The 12,949-nt window shown below is 47.9% G+C and overlaps 1 protein-coding gene across 10 annotated transcripts in view; it reads left to right on the top strand.

The window, feature by feature from the left end:
• UBE2F (ubiquitin conjugating enzyme E2 F (putative)) overlaps nucleotides 1-12,949 on the top strand; it is a 104,126-nt gene that overhangs the window by 40,627 nt on the left and 50,550 nt on the right. For all 10 annotated transcript variants that reach the window (XM_007485896.3, XM_007485897.3, XM_016429353.2 and 7 more), the window contains one exon: nucleotides 8,252-8,319. In XM_007485896.3, the coding sequence (XP_007485958.1) occupies nucleotides 8,252-8,319 (68 nt within the window). The remainder of the gene's footprint in view (nucleotides 1-8,251; nucleotides 8,320-12,949) is intronic.

The raw sequence follows: 12,949 nt of genomic DNA, 5'->3' as shown, positions 1-12,949 counted from the left end.
AGTGGTTACTCGGCTCTCTGGCATTGAGCTGGAAGGAGCCTTAGAAGTCCGCAGTCTGAGGCTCTGATTCTGCAGATGTGGACAGTCAGGGTTCGAGGCCAGCCAGCTTGTGAGTGAGCCCCGATCTGGTAGGGTGGGTTGGTTTAAATCAGATCAGCCATGGGGTCGAGCATCTCCCTTAGCTTCCTGCCTCCTGTCTCCCTTTCACTGTGGCCTCCACACGTCCTGATTTGAGGAATCGTCTTTGATTTATCCCTTGCCTTGATCCCTCCTGAATTTGTCGCCAAGTTCTTTCCATTCTGACTCGGTGTCTCTTGGATTTGGCCTTTGCCCTTTGGTCCCATCACTGCCACCTTAGTTCAGCCTGGCATGGCCTGGCCTGCCTGCAGGGAAGTCATGCCCACTCTTTAGGGTCACCTTCCTTTTTTGTTGTCTTTGTTACTATGTGATGTAGGGTTTAAGGCATAGCCTCAGCATCCTGTCTCCACAGGGTCTCGCCCAAGCCCTCACATGTGATGTAGATGTTTGGAAGGAGCCAAAAACTATCAAAATAAAGGAGGCCAGCCTGGAGGCGGGGGACTCGACTTTTGTCCTTTGTCACTGCGTGACCCCAGGCAAATCTCTTCACTTCTCTGAGACTCCGTTTCCTCCTGTGTAAAATGAGGGGATTCGATTTGATCACCCCCGAGGTCTCTTTTAGCCCTCCATTGAGGCTCTGGCTCTTGGGCGGCCAGGTCCCTGTCTTTCTGTTCTCATTCTCTGATCCAGGACTCCATCAAGGCCCCTTCTGGTTCTTCAACTATCTTTTGGGTACCCGCATCACTGGGGCCTCCCTGGAGGATCCTTCACTTCCTGTGTGGCCTGTCACCAGTGCTGTTGCCGCCGTGTTTGGTGCTCTTCTGACCACGGGGCATAAATGATTGCTCTTACCAGTATGCCGACTTCTAACCCTCCCTCTGCCCCCTCTTCACTTGTGGCTGCTCGGCTAGGGTGGCCCATGGGGAAAGGATCCTCTAGGAACGCGGGGTCTCTGGCAGTGCCTCGGGTGCTGTCTGGGGCTGTGTCCTGGCCCACAGCTGTGATCCGCCTGTCTGAAGTTACCCCTGGAGAAGACTGGGCCCAGCAGGATGTTTTTTCTCTTTGAATAGCAAAACCTTAACTTTTGCAAAAATGGATTGAAAATAGTTTTGAAAAATAATTTATTTTGTCTACCTTGTGTTGAGATTCTCCTGGTTACATAGTTTGAAGCCATTGGGGCAAATCTCGAATGACAGCAGCCATGTGGAACTGCGGTGAGCACTTTCTAAAGAACTCAAGCTCCATCCTTGGCTCAGCCATAGCCTGGGCATTTTATTTTTATCTTACAGAAACTCCCCCGCACTTAGGAAACAATTGAGTGCCTTTATGTGCTAATAAGTGCCTTAAGAGGTACTTTCCAGAAGCACTTTCTTCTTTTCCTTCTTACAATCAACTCTGTGTTTCAGTTCCAAAGCACAAGAGTGGGAAGGACTAGGCCACAGGGGTGAAGTGACTTGCCCAGCTAGGAAGTGTCTGAGGCCAGATTTGAACCCAAGACCTCCTGGCTTTCCATTCACTGAGCCCCCCAGCAGCCCCCTTTTTCTTGCCTTTTTGATGGCTTGGGGGCCACTGTTGTTGACAGGCAGGAGTTGTGTGCCCTTCCCAGCATCCATGTCCTTAGACTGGTGTTGCCTCTGCCCCTTCCTTCTGTTGGCCGCCACTACTTGCCAGGGAGTGTGTGGGCTTGTTCTACCCCCCAGGCATATGGTGGCACCATTTGGCTCCAAAGTGAAGTGCACCAGCTGTGTAGAAGGTGTTTAGATGGCACTTAGGAGGTTTGCAAAACCCTCTTGACATCTCACTGGATTCTCACGGCATTTTTGGCAGGAAGGTGCTCTGATTATCCTGCCCACTTTATAGATGAGGACACCGAGGCAGACCAAGGTGCAGTGACTTGCCTGGGGTCATGCAGCTAGGCAGTGTCTGAGCAGGATTTGAACTCGAGTCTTCCTGATTCCACGTCCGGTGCTCTCAGCCCATCATTGGGTCACTTTATGATAACCGTTTGCTGCTCAGAGACCTGTTTGGGTCAGTTCCTGGTCCGTAGCTCTTCTGGATGGCCTGCATCAAGCGCAGGGATTAAGGCTTTGCTTCTCTGAAGTAGAATTAGGTCAGAGACCAGGAAGCGCTGTGCATGGGCGTGTTCTGGCACCAGTCACCATTGTCCCTGCTTTGTTGTCTGCGGGACAGACATCCCTGCTTGTGGGCTGGCCTGGCCCCGGGCCTGAGTTTCGGCCTCGGTGCTGTCCTGACTTACCCAGGAATCCCTTATAAAACACGTGCCGCCTGGACCGCCCTTATGGTAGCGTTCTGTCAGACCGAGGCGGACGCTTGGGGCCTGGCCCGTGGCTGCAGGGCCCACAGGCTGCGGAACCCATTCCAGCAGTACCCTGACACTGCGGTATCCCTGCAGGGCTGGAGAATGGGCTGGGTGTGGAGCCGGCCTCTAGGGGGCAGCACTTGTCCTGAGCATGTAAGAGAGTGCTGGACACTCACCCAGCTTTGTTATCGTCCTGGAAAATTAAGGCAAGTTCCCAGGACGGTAGCAGAAGATAGGAGCGAGGGGAGGAGTTGTTCCTAAGGAATAGTCTTAGTACAGTTTTAAAGCTTGGAGAAATTGTTGTTTTTCAGTCGTGTCTCACTCTTTGGGACCCCGAGTGGGGTTTTCTTCTCAAAGATGGGTTTGCATTTCCTTCTGCTTATTTGACAGATGAGGAAACTGAGGAAAACAGAGAACATTAGGATGCCATGAAAACCCCAGAAGCCTCTTTCTGCTAATGTTGTAGCACAGAGATCCTAGGAGCTGACCCAGCCTGCTCTAAATTCTGCGCAGATTGTTTTGTGATATTAATTTTGGGAAGATTTTTAAATTTTTTAAAAATTCTGATTTTAATGACACCCCTTCCTCCCCCCCAAAAGCATTTCTAAGTCAGGAAGTATATATTAAGTGCCTACTGTGTGCCAGGCTCCATGCTGAACACTGGGGCTAGAAAGAGAGGCAGACGATTCTCTCTCCCCTCAAGGGGCTCCCTGTCTTATCAGGGAGAGAACACGCAGCCAGTTAGGAACAAACAAGATAAACATGGGATACTTGGAGAGACTCTCAGGGGGAAGTGCTAAGGTCTAGGAGGAGGGCCCGGAAAGGTTTTTGGCAGCGAGTGGGATTTAGCTGAGACCTGAAGGAAGCTGGAAGCAGCTTGTGATGAGTGGTCGGAGGCCGTTTTCCATGAAGTAGGAAGCCAGGTTCCCATTTGAAGGTCTGGGAGAGCCACTGCGACAGCAACCCACTTACAGCTTTTCTCAAGTATATAATAAATCCCCGGTTACTCTCAAAGCTGTCTGAACAGCATTCTGTTTTCTGTACCTTCTTAAAGTGCTTCAGTGACCTTTTTCAAAAAAGATGTTTGTAACAAAATCTCAATTGACATTTCGTGGAAGCGTGCTTCTTTTTTAAATGAAAGGCAGCATGATATAAAGAACTGGCCTTAAAACCAGGAGTTCAAGTTCTGCCTCTGACACACTAACAAACAGTGTCCCTGGACAAGTCACTGAACGGTGCTGACCTGCATTCATAGAGGGGCTTTCCTTAGCTGGGAGCTCCTTAGGCCTGGTCCCTTGCTCTATCTTTTTTATTGTTTTTGCTGGTTCCGCAGGGTTGATTTCAGAGAAAATAGGAATGAGGTGACCCAGATTTCTGAATGGAGTTGTGACTCCTTGGTTTCAGCTCTTCCCCCAAGTCACAGAGCTTATGTGAGGAATTCATCTTGTGCTTCCCATTTGGGCCAAGATTAGGTCACGGAAGCATCTTTCACACCCTCCGGCATTACTACATTGTTAAAGTTGTGATGTACGAGGCATCGTGTGAGGCAAAAGGGAGCCAAAAATATAGGCGAGGTATAGCATAGACCCTGCCCTCGAAGTAGTTCTAGCCTCCTGGGATGGACGAAGGTCTGTCATGCCCAGGAAGCCCAGCAAAGGGTGATAAATGCAAGAGGAGAGGATCTGTGTGACTTGAGGAGAGGGAGTGTGTCTTGGGGGCAACTTCTTCCAAATACCATTTTATTTCAGTATCAGAAAAAAGTATTTCATTCACAGATTTAAGTAAAATACATTATTTGTCAAATAAGTCACTTGTTAATTAAGGTTTTTAATTTAAAGTTTAAACTTTTTAAAAACTCTTTCTGTCATAGTAACAACTCTGAAACAGAAAGGCAAGGGCTGTACAATCTGGGATAAACCCAGGCTCACACAGAAAGTGTCTGAGGCCAGATTTGAACCTGGGTCCTACCAATGCCAGGCCTAGCACTGTATCCACTGTCCTATCATCTGGCTACTCTGAGGTTTCTAACTTAATTAAATCTCTACCTGGGCTATTTTAGGAAATGTAGTGAATTTAATTAATACTAATTTAATTATCCCTTGTAGACTTTATATCCTCCTTCCTCCTCAAAGATATTGCCAGTTGTAAAGGGAAAATCAGAATATTCTTACTATCTTCTGTTTAGCTAATTGTTCTCAAAACTGGGGTCCCTATCTAGGTGGTGGGACAAATACAGGGGCATCTTATTTGTGCCTGAAGTTGCAAAAACACTATGTGCCTAGTTTTTATTCCCACCCTTACCCGTGGGTTTATGTTATGTCACAAAGCCATCATGTCGTAAAGCTACCACTCAAGCTGTCCCTCAGAACTTTCTCATTCTGATTGTCCCAGATCAATCCATCAAGTATCGGGTCCTACTGTGTGCTAGTCACAGACCCCTACATCAAATCTCCCTGATGCTGGTCTTGGACAATGCATAAAAGTGTGTTAGGGAGAGGGGGAGCGAGAGGCAGCGAGAGACAGTGAGGGAGGAAGGGAGGGAGGGAGGGAGAAAGTGTTTCTTACAGAATGTGAGATTTTAGCTGAGACTTGGTGGAAACCGGGAGGTGATGAGGAGGGCATGTGCTCCAGGTATGGGGTCAGATGGTGAAAACCCTTGGCCAGGAGACAGAATCTTTTCTTGAGTAACAGCCAGGAGGTCATTGTCCCTGGATCCCAGAGTACTGGGAAAAGAGGAAGGCATGTGAAGACTGGAAAGCTATGAAGGCTTCGGATGCCAAACAGGATTTTGTATTGGATCCTAGAGGTAACAGAAAGCCCCCAAAGTGTAAGTCAGTTTGTTCTTTGAGGTGGGGTGTGATATGGTCAGACCTGGGCTTTGGGAATGTGGATTGGACAGCTGAGGAGAAGGTGAGCTAGAGCAGGGAGAGGCTTGAGGAAGGCCGACTTCCCCCCCATCAGGCTAGTGCCATAGGCCAGGCGTGTGGGCCAGGGCCTACAGAGGTGGGGAAGAGTCAGAATAGAGAAGGGGGCAGATTCAAGCGATGTCAGGAAGATAGAAACCACTGATTGGATGAGGGACGGGGGAGAGAGAAGAGTGGGAAAGGATCCTGAGGCTGCATTGTCATAAGAACACTTCCACTTCATTCGGTTGTGTTTAGCCTGATCTATCCCTTAGCTCTCCCAGACTGCATTTCCACAGTTTCCTGAGGTCATCTCATTAGAGTAGGAGCGCTTCCCTTTTTGTGTCATGGACTCCTTTGGCAGTCTGCTGAATCCGGTGGACTTTGGGCTAATACGCTCAAATGCCTGAAATCAAAGAAAGAGAAAAACAAAGTAAACCAGCTGTATCGAATGCAGTTCTCAGACTATCTTAAGAAGCAAGGTCAGAGACCTCACGTTACGGAAACCTGGATGAAAGCAAGGAGCCAGTTGGAAGGCAGGAGACCAGGTGGCCTGGCTGCCGGAAGCCTTTGTCCTGGCTTCAGAACCTCAGTGTTCTTGGTATTCGAAGTCCCTGTGCATGGAGGGACTCCTGACCAAGACTTCCTGGAGCCCGCTTGTTTGCTTTGGCCTTCTACTAGTATTTGGAGAGGCACCGTGAGCTCCTCGGGAGTTACCATGCAAGCAAAGAATGTTTGCAACAGCCAAGCCAGTGTTTGGGCAGAAGGAGTTACGGAATGGTGCGGCCCTTCCTCCTTTTTGTCATTATTGTTGGTGACAACGCTTTCTTTTTCATCAGAAAGCTGGCCCCATAGTGAACGCTCTTGAAACTGGAGGCCTGACCAGTACAGCTTGGAGCAGACAGGTATCTGGGGCAGATTGCCAAGAGAAATGTTTACCCAAGCTACCTAAGGTCATGCCAAGAACTGAGTGGTAAAACTGGCTCTGGAGCCAAGGCCTCCTCCTCTCTCTGGACTGGACTCCAGGGGTCTTTCCAGTGGCCTCCATTTCTGGAGTCTCAGACGAGACCTTTTCTCACTGGATTGTCATTGGCCCTGTGAATGTGTGTGCTTGAATACCATTAGGACGGCGTTCAGATTTGGGAGAGTCATGTAGGGAATAACTGACTCCCTGCAAATGGCTCACAAAAAGTTTTGCCATTTCCAAGTTTGGCAAATTTATAAATAAGTTTTAAGCAGAAAGAAAGGAAAAACGTTTGTTTGCAGAATCAGAATTAATCAGCTTATGTGTGTGTGGATGCCCAAGAGCAGCGGAGGAAGCTTCCCGTGCCCCGGCCTTGTGGGTGATTTTGTTAAGCGTTCAGCCTTCCTCTGCAGCCAGTGGAGACAGCACCTGCCCGTTACCTTCCTCACACAACGGGCGCAGCACTGCGTGCTGAAGCCTTGGAATCCAAAGGTCAGAGACTGTTCGGGTTCAACTGTGACTCAGGAGCCACACATAGCTCATGAAGGAACTAGATCTTCAATTGTATAAGAAGGAGGTATGTGTGAGTGAGAGAAGGCGGGTGTTTGTGCATAATGGGAAAGGAAGGGAAAAACCGGAGGCGGAGAAAACAGCAGAGACGGCGTCATGTCCCGAGTAGAGAGGTCTCGAGCTTCTCCAGGATTCAGATGCTTTCACAGAGCAGGAGACAGCGTGCAGAGCCTGCTTAGAACTTGTGAAGCTTCTCCCAGGCCCCTTGGGAGGACTTCTTGGCCACGTTGGGCTCGGGTTTCAGGGTTGAGGCCAGCAGAGAGTCTGGCGTGAACTGTGTCTTGATGGAAATGGAACTCTGGCAGTAGAGACAAGAGCAGCTCCTGTTTGGCCTTTGATTTGGTTTGAGTGGAGAAGAAAGAGAAAGTCTGGGGTGGGGAGAGAACGCTTCATTTTCTCTAACCGTGACACAAATGTTCAAATTACAGAATTCCGGAGTTAACAATTAATCCATTTGCTCTAACTTGAATCCTCAAACGAAGTCTTTTTCAGCTTTGAATATCCTGGGTCAGAGAGCTTTGCCTGTTCTCCCGGCGATCTATCACAACCCAACACTGGAACGATTGCACAGTCCTGGGCATAGAAAGAGGATTTTCAAATGTGGGGAATAGGGAAAAGGCTAGAAAAGGGTCAGCTTAAATCTGAGGACAAGAAGTTGTCAGTCTCATGTAAGAGCATCTTAACTTTTAGAGCTGGAGGAATCGTTATTAAGCCTAAGCCTGGGCTAGGTGCTGGAGAGAAAAGAGGAAGAATGGCCTCAGCTGCCCCCAAGAGCCTACATCTACCAGGAATGGTGTGACAAACACGAGTAAAGTAAGGTGAGATGGGGCCAAAGAAGAGATCCAGAAAGGGCAAAAAGACATGTAAGCAAGGTGAGAACAGGAGGCAGAGGAAGCTATCAGGGAAGGCTTCATGAAGGAGGTAGTATCTGAGCCAGTCACCTCCTCCTTTTGCCCCCTTGGTCCTCCAGGCTTGACCACAATCATACAACTCATTTTTATTTTTTAAACCCTTTCCTTCCACCTTAGAATCAATACTGTTCATTGGTTCCAAGGTAGAAGAGCAGGAAGGGTTAGGCAAAGGGGGTTGTGACCTCCCTCAGGTCACCCACCTGGGAAGTCTCTGAGGCCAGATTGGAACCCAGGACTTCCTGTCTCTAGGCCTGGCTTTATCCAATGAGTCCCCTCGTTGCCCCAATTCATTCTTTTGAGTGTATATGTTCCGATGTCAGTGTGAAAATACCTTTAGCCAGGTTTGTTCAAGTGAAATTGGGTTACAACTCTTGCCCTTTTTCCAAATGCCTAACTTTCCAGCGTAGTTCTTTCAGAACATTATTCACCTCCTCCTTTTCCTAACATGGTTGTTTCTGTTTCATTTTTTTAAAGGTTTCTTTTCTTTGTGTGTGTTTTCTGATAGATGAGGGTCACTACCAGGGTGGAAAATTTCAGTTTGAGATAGAAGTCCCCGATGCTTACAACATGGTGGTGAGTAGTCGGCGTCTTGATCTGCTTGCTTGCTTTCTTGGCTTTTTGTATATTTGAGACATTGGCCACCGCCCCCACTACTCCATTCTCCCCCTTCCCCATCATGACACAGCCGAGGGAGGGAGAGGCCGCAAGGCTGAGCCTCCTCTGTCCGAGGGGCCAGCCAGGACATAGACCCTGGTTTATTTCTGTGGCCATTAAGTGTGATGATCCAGGTTGGAATCGTTCCTGACAGCCTCGTCATCTCCAAATCCTACCTAAGGTGACAGGTTCCCCGCCTGCACCGAACTGAACTAATTATGCCCTGATGATTGTGGGTCTGAAGCTGGGTCACAAGCAATACACTGTGCAGCATCTCGCTTAGATATGAAACACAAAGCCCTCACGGCGAGGGGCCAAGGGATAAACCCTGCTTCAGCTGTCACAGGAAAGAGAGCGTATGTGTGGGGGTGTCAATTGTAGAGGGCATTTTATGCGTGCGGTTATGATGCACAAATCTAAAAAGTTCCAAACGATTGTAAGCAAAAGACGAAGCCCACACGTACTCTCTTTGTGTCTCTGGATTGCGAGCCAGTGACCAGCTCGCTTTCTTCGGCTTCTGTTGGTCCTTGGGCCATCCGGGTCAGTCTGGGCCTCTGGGCCTTCCCGCGTGGTCACTCTTCTTCTGCAGAACCCCATGACATCCTGCCCTTTCTTTTCCCCTGATTTCCTCCCAGCTCTCGAAGACAGGTCTTTGAGTTGAAATAAATATTTCTCTTAAGTGGCAGCTGCCCCCACTCCCCAGCTACTGGCGAGGGCTCACTGCCCACCCACACTCCCAGCTGCACTACATACACAAGCCCTTCCCCACATGGGTTCTAGACCAAACATTACAAAGAGTCGGCGAGGACACGAAGGACTTCTTCCTAACAAACCAAAGCAGATTAAAGCTGTGTTTGGTAGTGGCCTCCATTGGTGTGAAACTGCCATGTTGGTGCCAGAGAGTGTCCAGACAGCCTTTGGGGGAGACCCTTGTTCTGATGATTAGCTTCCTAAGAACACTGATGCTGAGCTGGGAGGAACCCGAGACTTCATTGAAACTAACCCTTCGTTTATAGAGAGGAAACTGAGGCCCCAGAAAGTCAGCTCTCTGAGTTAGGACCAAAGGAACCTTGGGATCCTCTAGTCCAGCCCCCCATCTGTTTGCAGAGGAGGAAATGAAGGGCCAGACAGGTTAGGTGACTTGATAATACAGGATGTAAATAGAAAAGCTGGACCCAGGAGTTCTGACTCCCGGTCCAAGGGTTCTTTCTGCCTCTCTGTAGTGAGGCTTCCTGGTCCCTCCTCTGTTGAGTTGGCCTCATACCCCTTGTTTTATGTCCAGAGGCTTTCCCTGTTCTCAGGTAGCAGATTGGATTGTCTGATCTAATCCCCGAGTGGAGGAAGCACGATCTTTCTTTTTCTCTGTTGGTGGTGCTCTGTCTCTTCTCTACTGACATCACATAGCACGTTTCTCTTGGGGATTTTTTGGTTTTTTATTCTTACTGAAATGCCACTGTTTAAGTTGCCTAAGAGGTCAGAGATTAGGCCAGAGGATCCCGACAGTCTGTGCTGTACACCTCATTTCTTGCTTTGGCCTCCCTTCTCTTCTCTCCTTCCCACCTCACCGCTGTAAACTGTTAAAGGTTTCAGTCCACTTTGATGAAGAAAGCCTTTCTCTCCAGTGTGATGGTAATCAAAGCTTTCTTTCCCTGATTTGTTTGTGTCTGAGTTTGGGGTCTTTAATTGTTGAGGACTTTAGCACTCAAGTTAAGGTGATGATATCTTTAGAACTCCCCAAAAGCAAATGGACTCAGGAAGGGAAACGGGATCTTCCAGTGGTTTTTGTTGTTTATTGGTAGTTTTCAAGCCAAAACACGCTGTCGCCAATTATCCTTTCTTTTGCTCCATGGAGTTCCCAAGGGAACAGGAATTGTGGACCAACCCAGATGAAGGGTTCTGGCTGAAGGTTCTCAATATCAAAAGAGAATTTCTAGCTTAATTTTAATAGTCATTATGAAAATTCATCTCTGGGAACATTACAAGAAAAGGCGCTCTCTGTGTAATGTTGAATATGAGCTGTGTCCACGTAGGAAAATGTGCCTTGATGGGCTTTTTGATAGCTAAAGGGTGCCTTAGTGTATGTATGACAGTGTATGGAATAGGAAACAGAGCATCCAGGGAGACCTAAAATATAGGGCTGGAAGTCAAACTTTAGACAGCATTTCTACTCTGGCTTTAATCAAACATTTGAGCCAAGATCCCCCTCTCTTACTCCATCCCTCACCTCACACCTCCTAATGAACGGTGGGCTTCCTGCCATTGACACAAGCCAGAAGTAGAGGTCTGCTAGCTATGAAGGGCCTTCACCTCTGTCTCTGGACAGCCTGGTCCCCTCCAGAAATCCTGCCTTCCTTTAGCCCTGGGCAGTGAAAAGGCCTGTCAGCTCCTGTCAGGATTTCAAGTGCTCCTGAGCAGGAGGAGAAAGGCCTCCAGAGGCCTCCCGTGGGCGGCTGCCCTCTGGGCCACATCGTGCCAGTATATCATGTGACCAATGGCTGTGGCCCCAACTCCTGTTACAGAGTCAGGCAGGGGTTACACCTAGCAAGGACAGCAGGAAGGCCCTTGCTGAGGAGGGAGAGATGCTGCCATGCTGGTTTAGGCAAGTGAGGCCAAATGAAAAAGAACATTTAAGAGCCATTCTTTCTTTCTCTCCCCTTATTTCACCTCAGTTCCCTAAGGCCAGGTTTGTTTGTTTTCTGGCCATTGAACTAAACTTCTTAATATTCGGGCTGCCCCTGTCCGCACTCCCAGCTGCTCTGCATAGGCTTGCCTATCCCCCTTGGGCTTCCAAACCAAATGTTAAAAAGAATCAGTGAGGACCTGACGGACTTCTCTGACAAACCAAAGTAGATTAAAAGCTGTATTTGGGAACAGCTGCCTTTGGTGTGGAACTACCATGTGTTGTGGCATGTTCCCATTAGAAATCAAAAAGGGGGCCAGAGGTTCAGTGGTCCATCCAAGCTGGACAAAACCTGAGTAAAGTAATCATAGAGATGTCACTGCCCCGGGGACCAGAGCCTGAAAGGCAAGCTGTGGGGCCAGGAAGGGAGGAAAGCTGAATCTGTCGACCTGCCTCTGGCCCACCGTGGCTTCTGGGCCAGATGCTTCCCCTCTCAGGGCCTCAGGCAACTCTCCACAGGACAAGTTTTAGAAAAGCTGAAGATGAGTGATGATAGGGGGCCTCTCCTCGCCAGGAGTTCCCTACCCCGTTTAATCTAAGGGACAGACCGAACCCCACAGCTATAAGAACAGCAAGGCCCCCGGGCATGGCTTTGACCATGCTGAGATAACAGGGATGCCTCTCAGGCCAAACAGAAGGAACAGAGATACCACCAAGAGTGTTACCTTAATCCTACTGCTCTTCTACCTTTTCTTGTGGATGCCTTCCATCTTGGAGTTGGCACATTTATTTTTTATACCAAAAGGAGGCAGGGAAATATGTTGATCCAACTCTTTAAACTGCAAAGATATATACTACTGCCCGTGCTGGTTGAGGGTCACCAAACAGGCCTGCCTCTTGGCTTGGTTTGGCAGCTTGTAGCCCTTCAGTGGGTTACAGAGGCCCCAGCCATTGCCCTTTGGCAATCATGATAGCATTAGGGTAACTGAGGGCCCTCCATTGGGTCACATAGAGTACTTGACATTATGGGAACATCCTGGAGTCAGATGCCACTTGGGTTTAATTATTAAAAAGAGGGAAATGAGTTTAGCTTATTAATTAGCCATTCTTCCATTCAGTGGGACAGCTGAATTCAGTTAGCAAATTTGAGAAGAACAGAGCAAACAAGTAGTTATTTCTGAGAGCAAAACAAATACCTTTTGCCAGGAGCCATTTCCCTAATGGAACAGGCTGTTAATGATTGCCTCTGCATTACATATTCAAAATTAAATTTATATTGCACCACACTTTATTCATTTTAAATACTCATTTATGCGTTAAGATAGATTTATTTCCTTTGTGGTTCTCCTAAGGACGATCATTTCAAGAGTTTCATGGTAGCAAAAATGGCAATCACAGTCAGTTTACTGTGAGCCTTGAGGGTCAGGACTATTTTAGACCAGTGGAATTCAGACTTAAATGTTCTAGATGTATCTTGGCAGTTTTGTGCAATAGAAAAGTAAGTTGAAGTATTTGTTAGCTTTTTCCCCCTTCTTGTAGGATTATCCTAATCAAAAACCAACTCTTTTAATTTTTGGAGAAATCATCTTTCTTAGGAACAAGCGGTCCTCATTCAAAAATCAACAAAACAGAGCATAGTCAGTATAAATAAGTTCCATTTATGGTTATCATTATTTGAGTAGTGATGAGCTAGAAGAGGCGAACTACTGTATGATCACAGCTGAATACCTGACACAGAACTGTAGAATGGAAGTCCCAGCTTGACTTTGGGCTACTTGTGTAGCTTTTTGCCATTCTCTTTCTCTGGGACCTCAGTTTCCTCATCTGTAAAGTAAAGGGGATTGGACTAGCTCAACCTATGACCCCTCCAGCTCTATATCTATGATTCTATGAAAAACTCCTGAACTTGGAGTCATTTAGCTTGGTCTT

The sequence above is a fragment of the Monodelphis domestica genome, chromosome 2 (assembly GCF_027887165.1).
Source record: "Monodelphis domestica isolate mMonDom1 chromosome 2, mMonDom1.pri, whole genome shotgun sequence".
Lineage (NCBI taxonomy): Eukaryota > Metazoa > Chordata > Mammalia > Didelphimorphia > Didelphidae > Monodelphis > Monodelphis domestica.
Note: the sequence above shows the minus strand (reverse complement) of the source record. Positions and strands in the feature narration are given on the sequence as shown.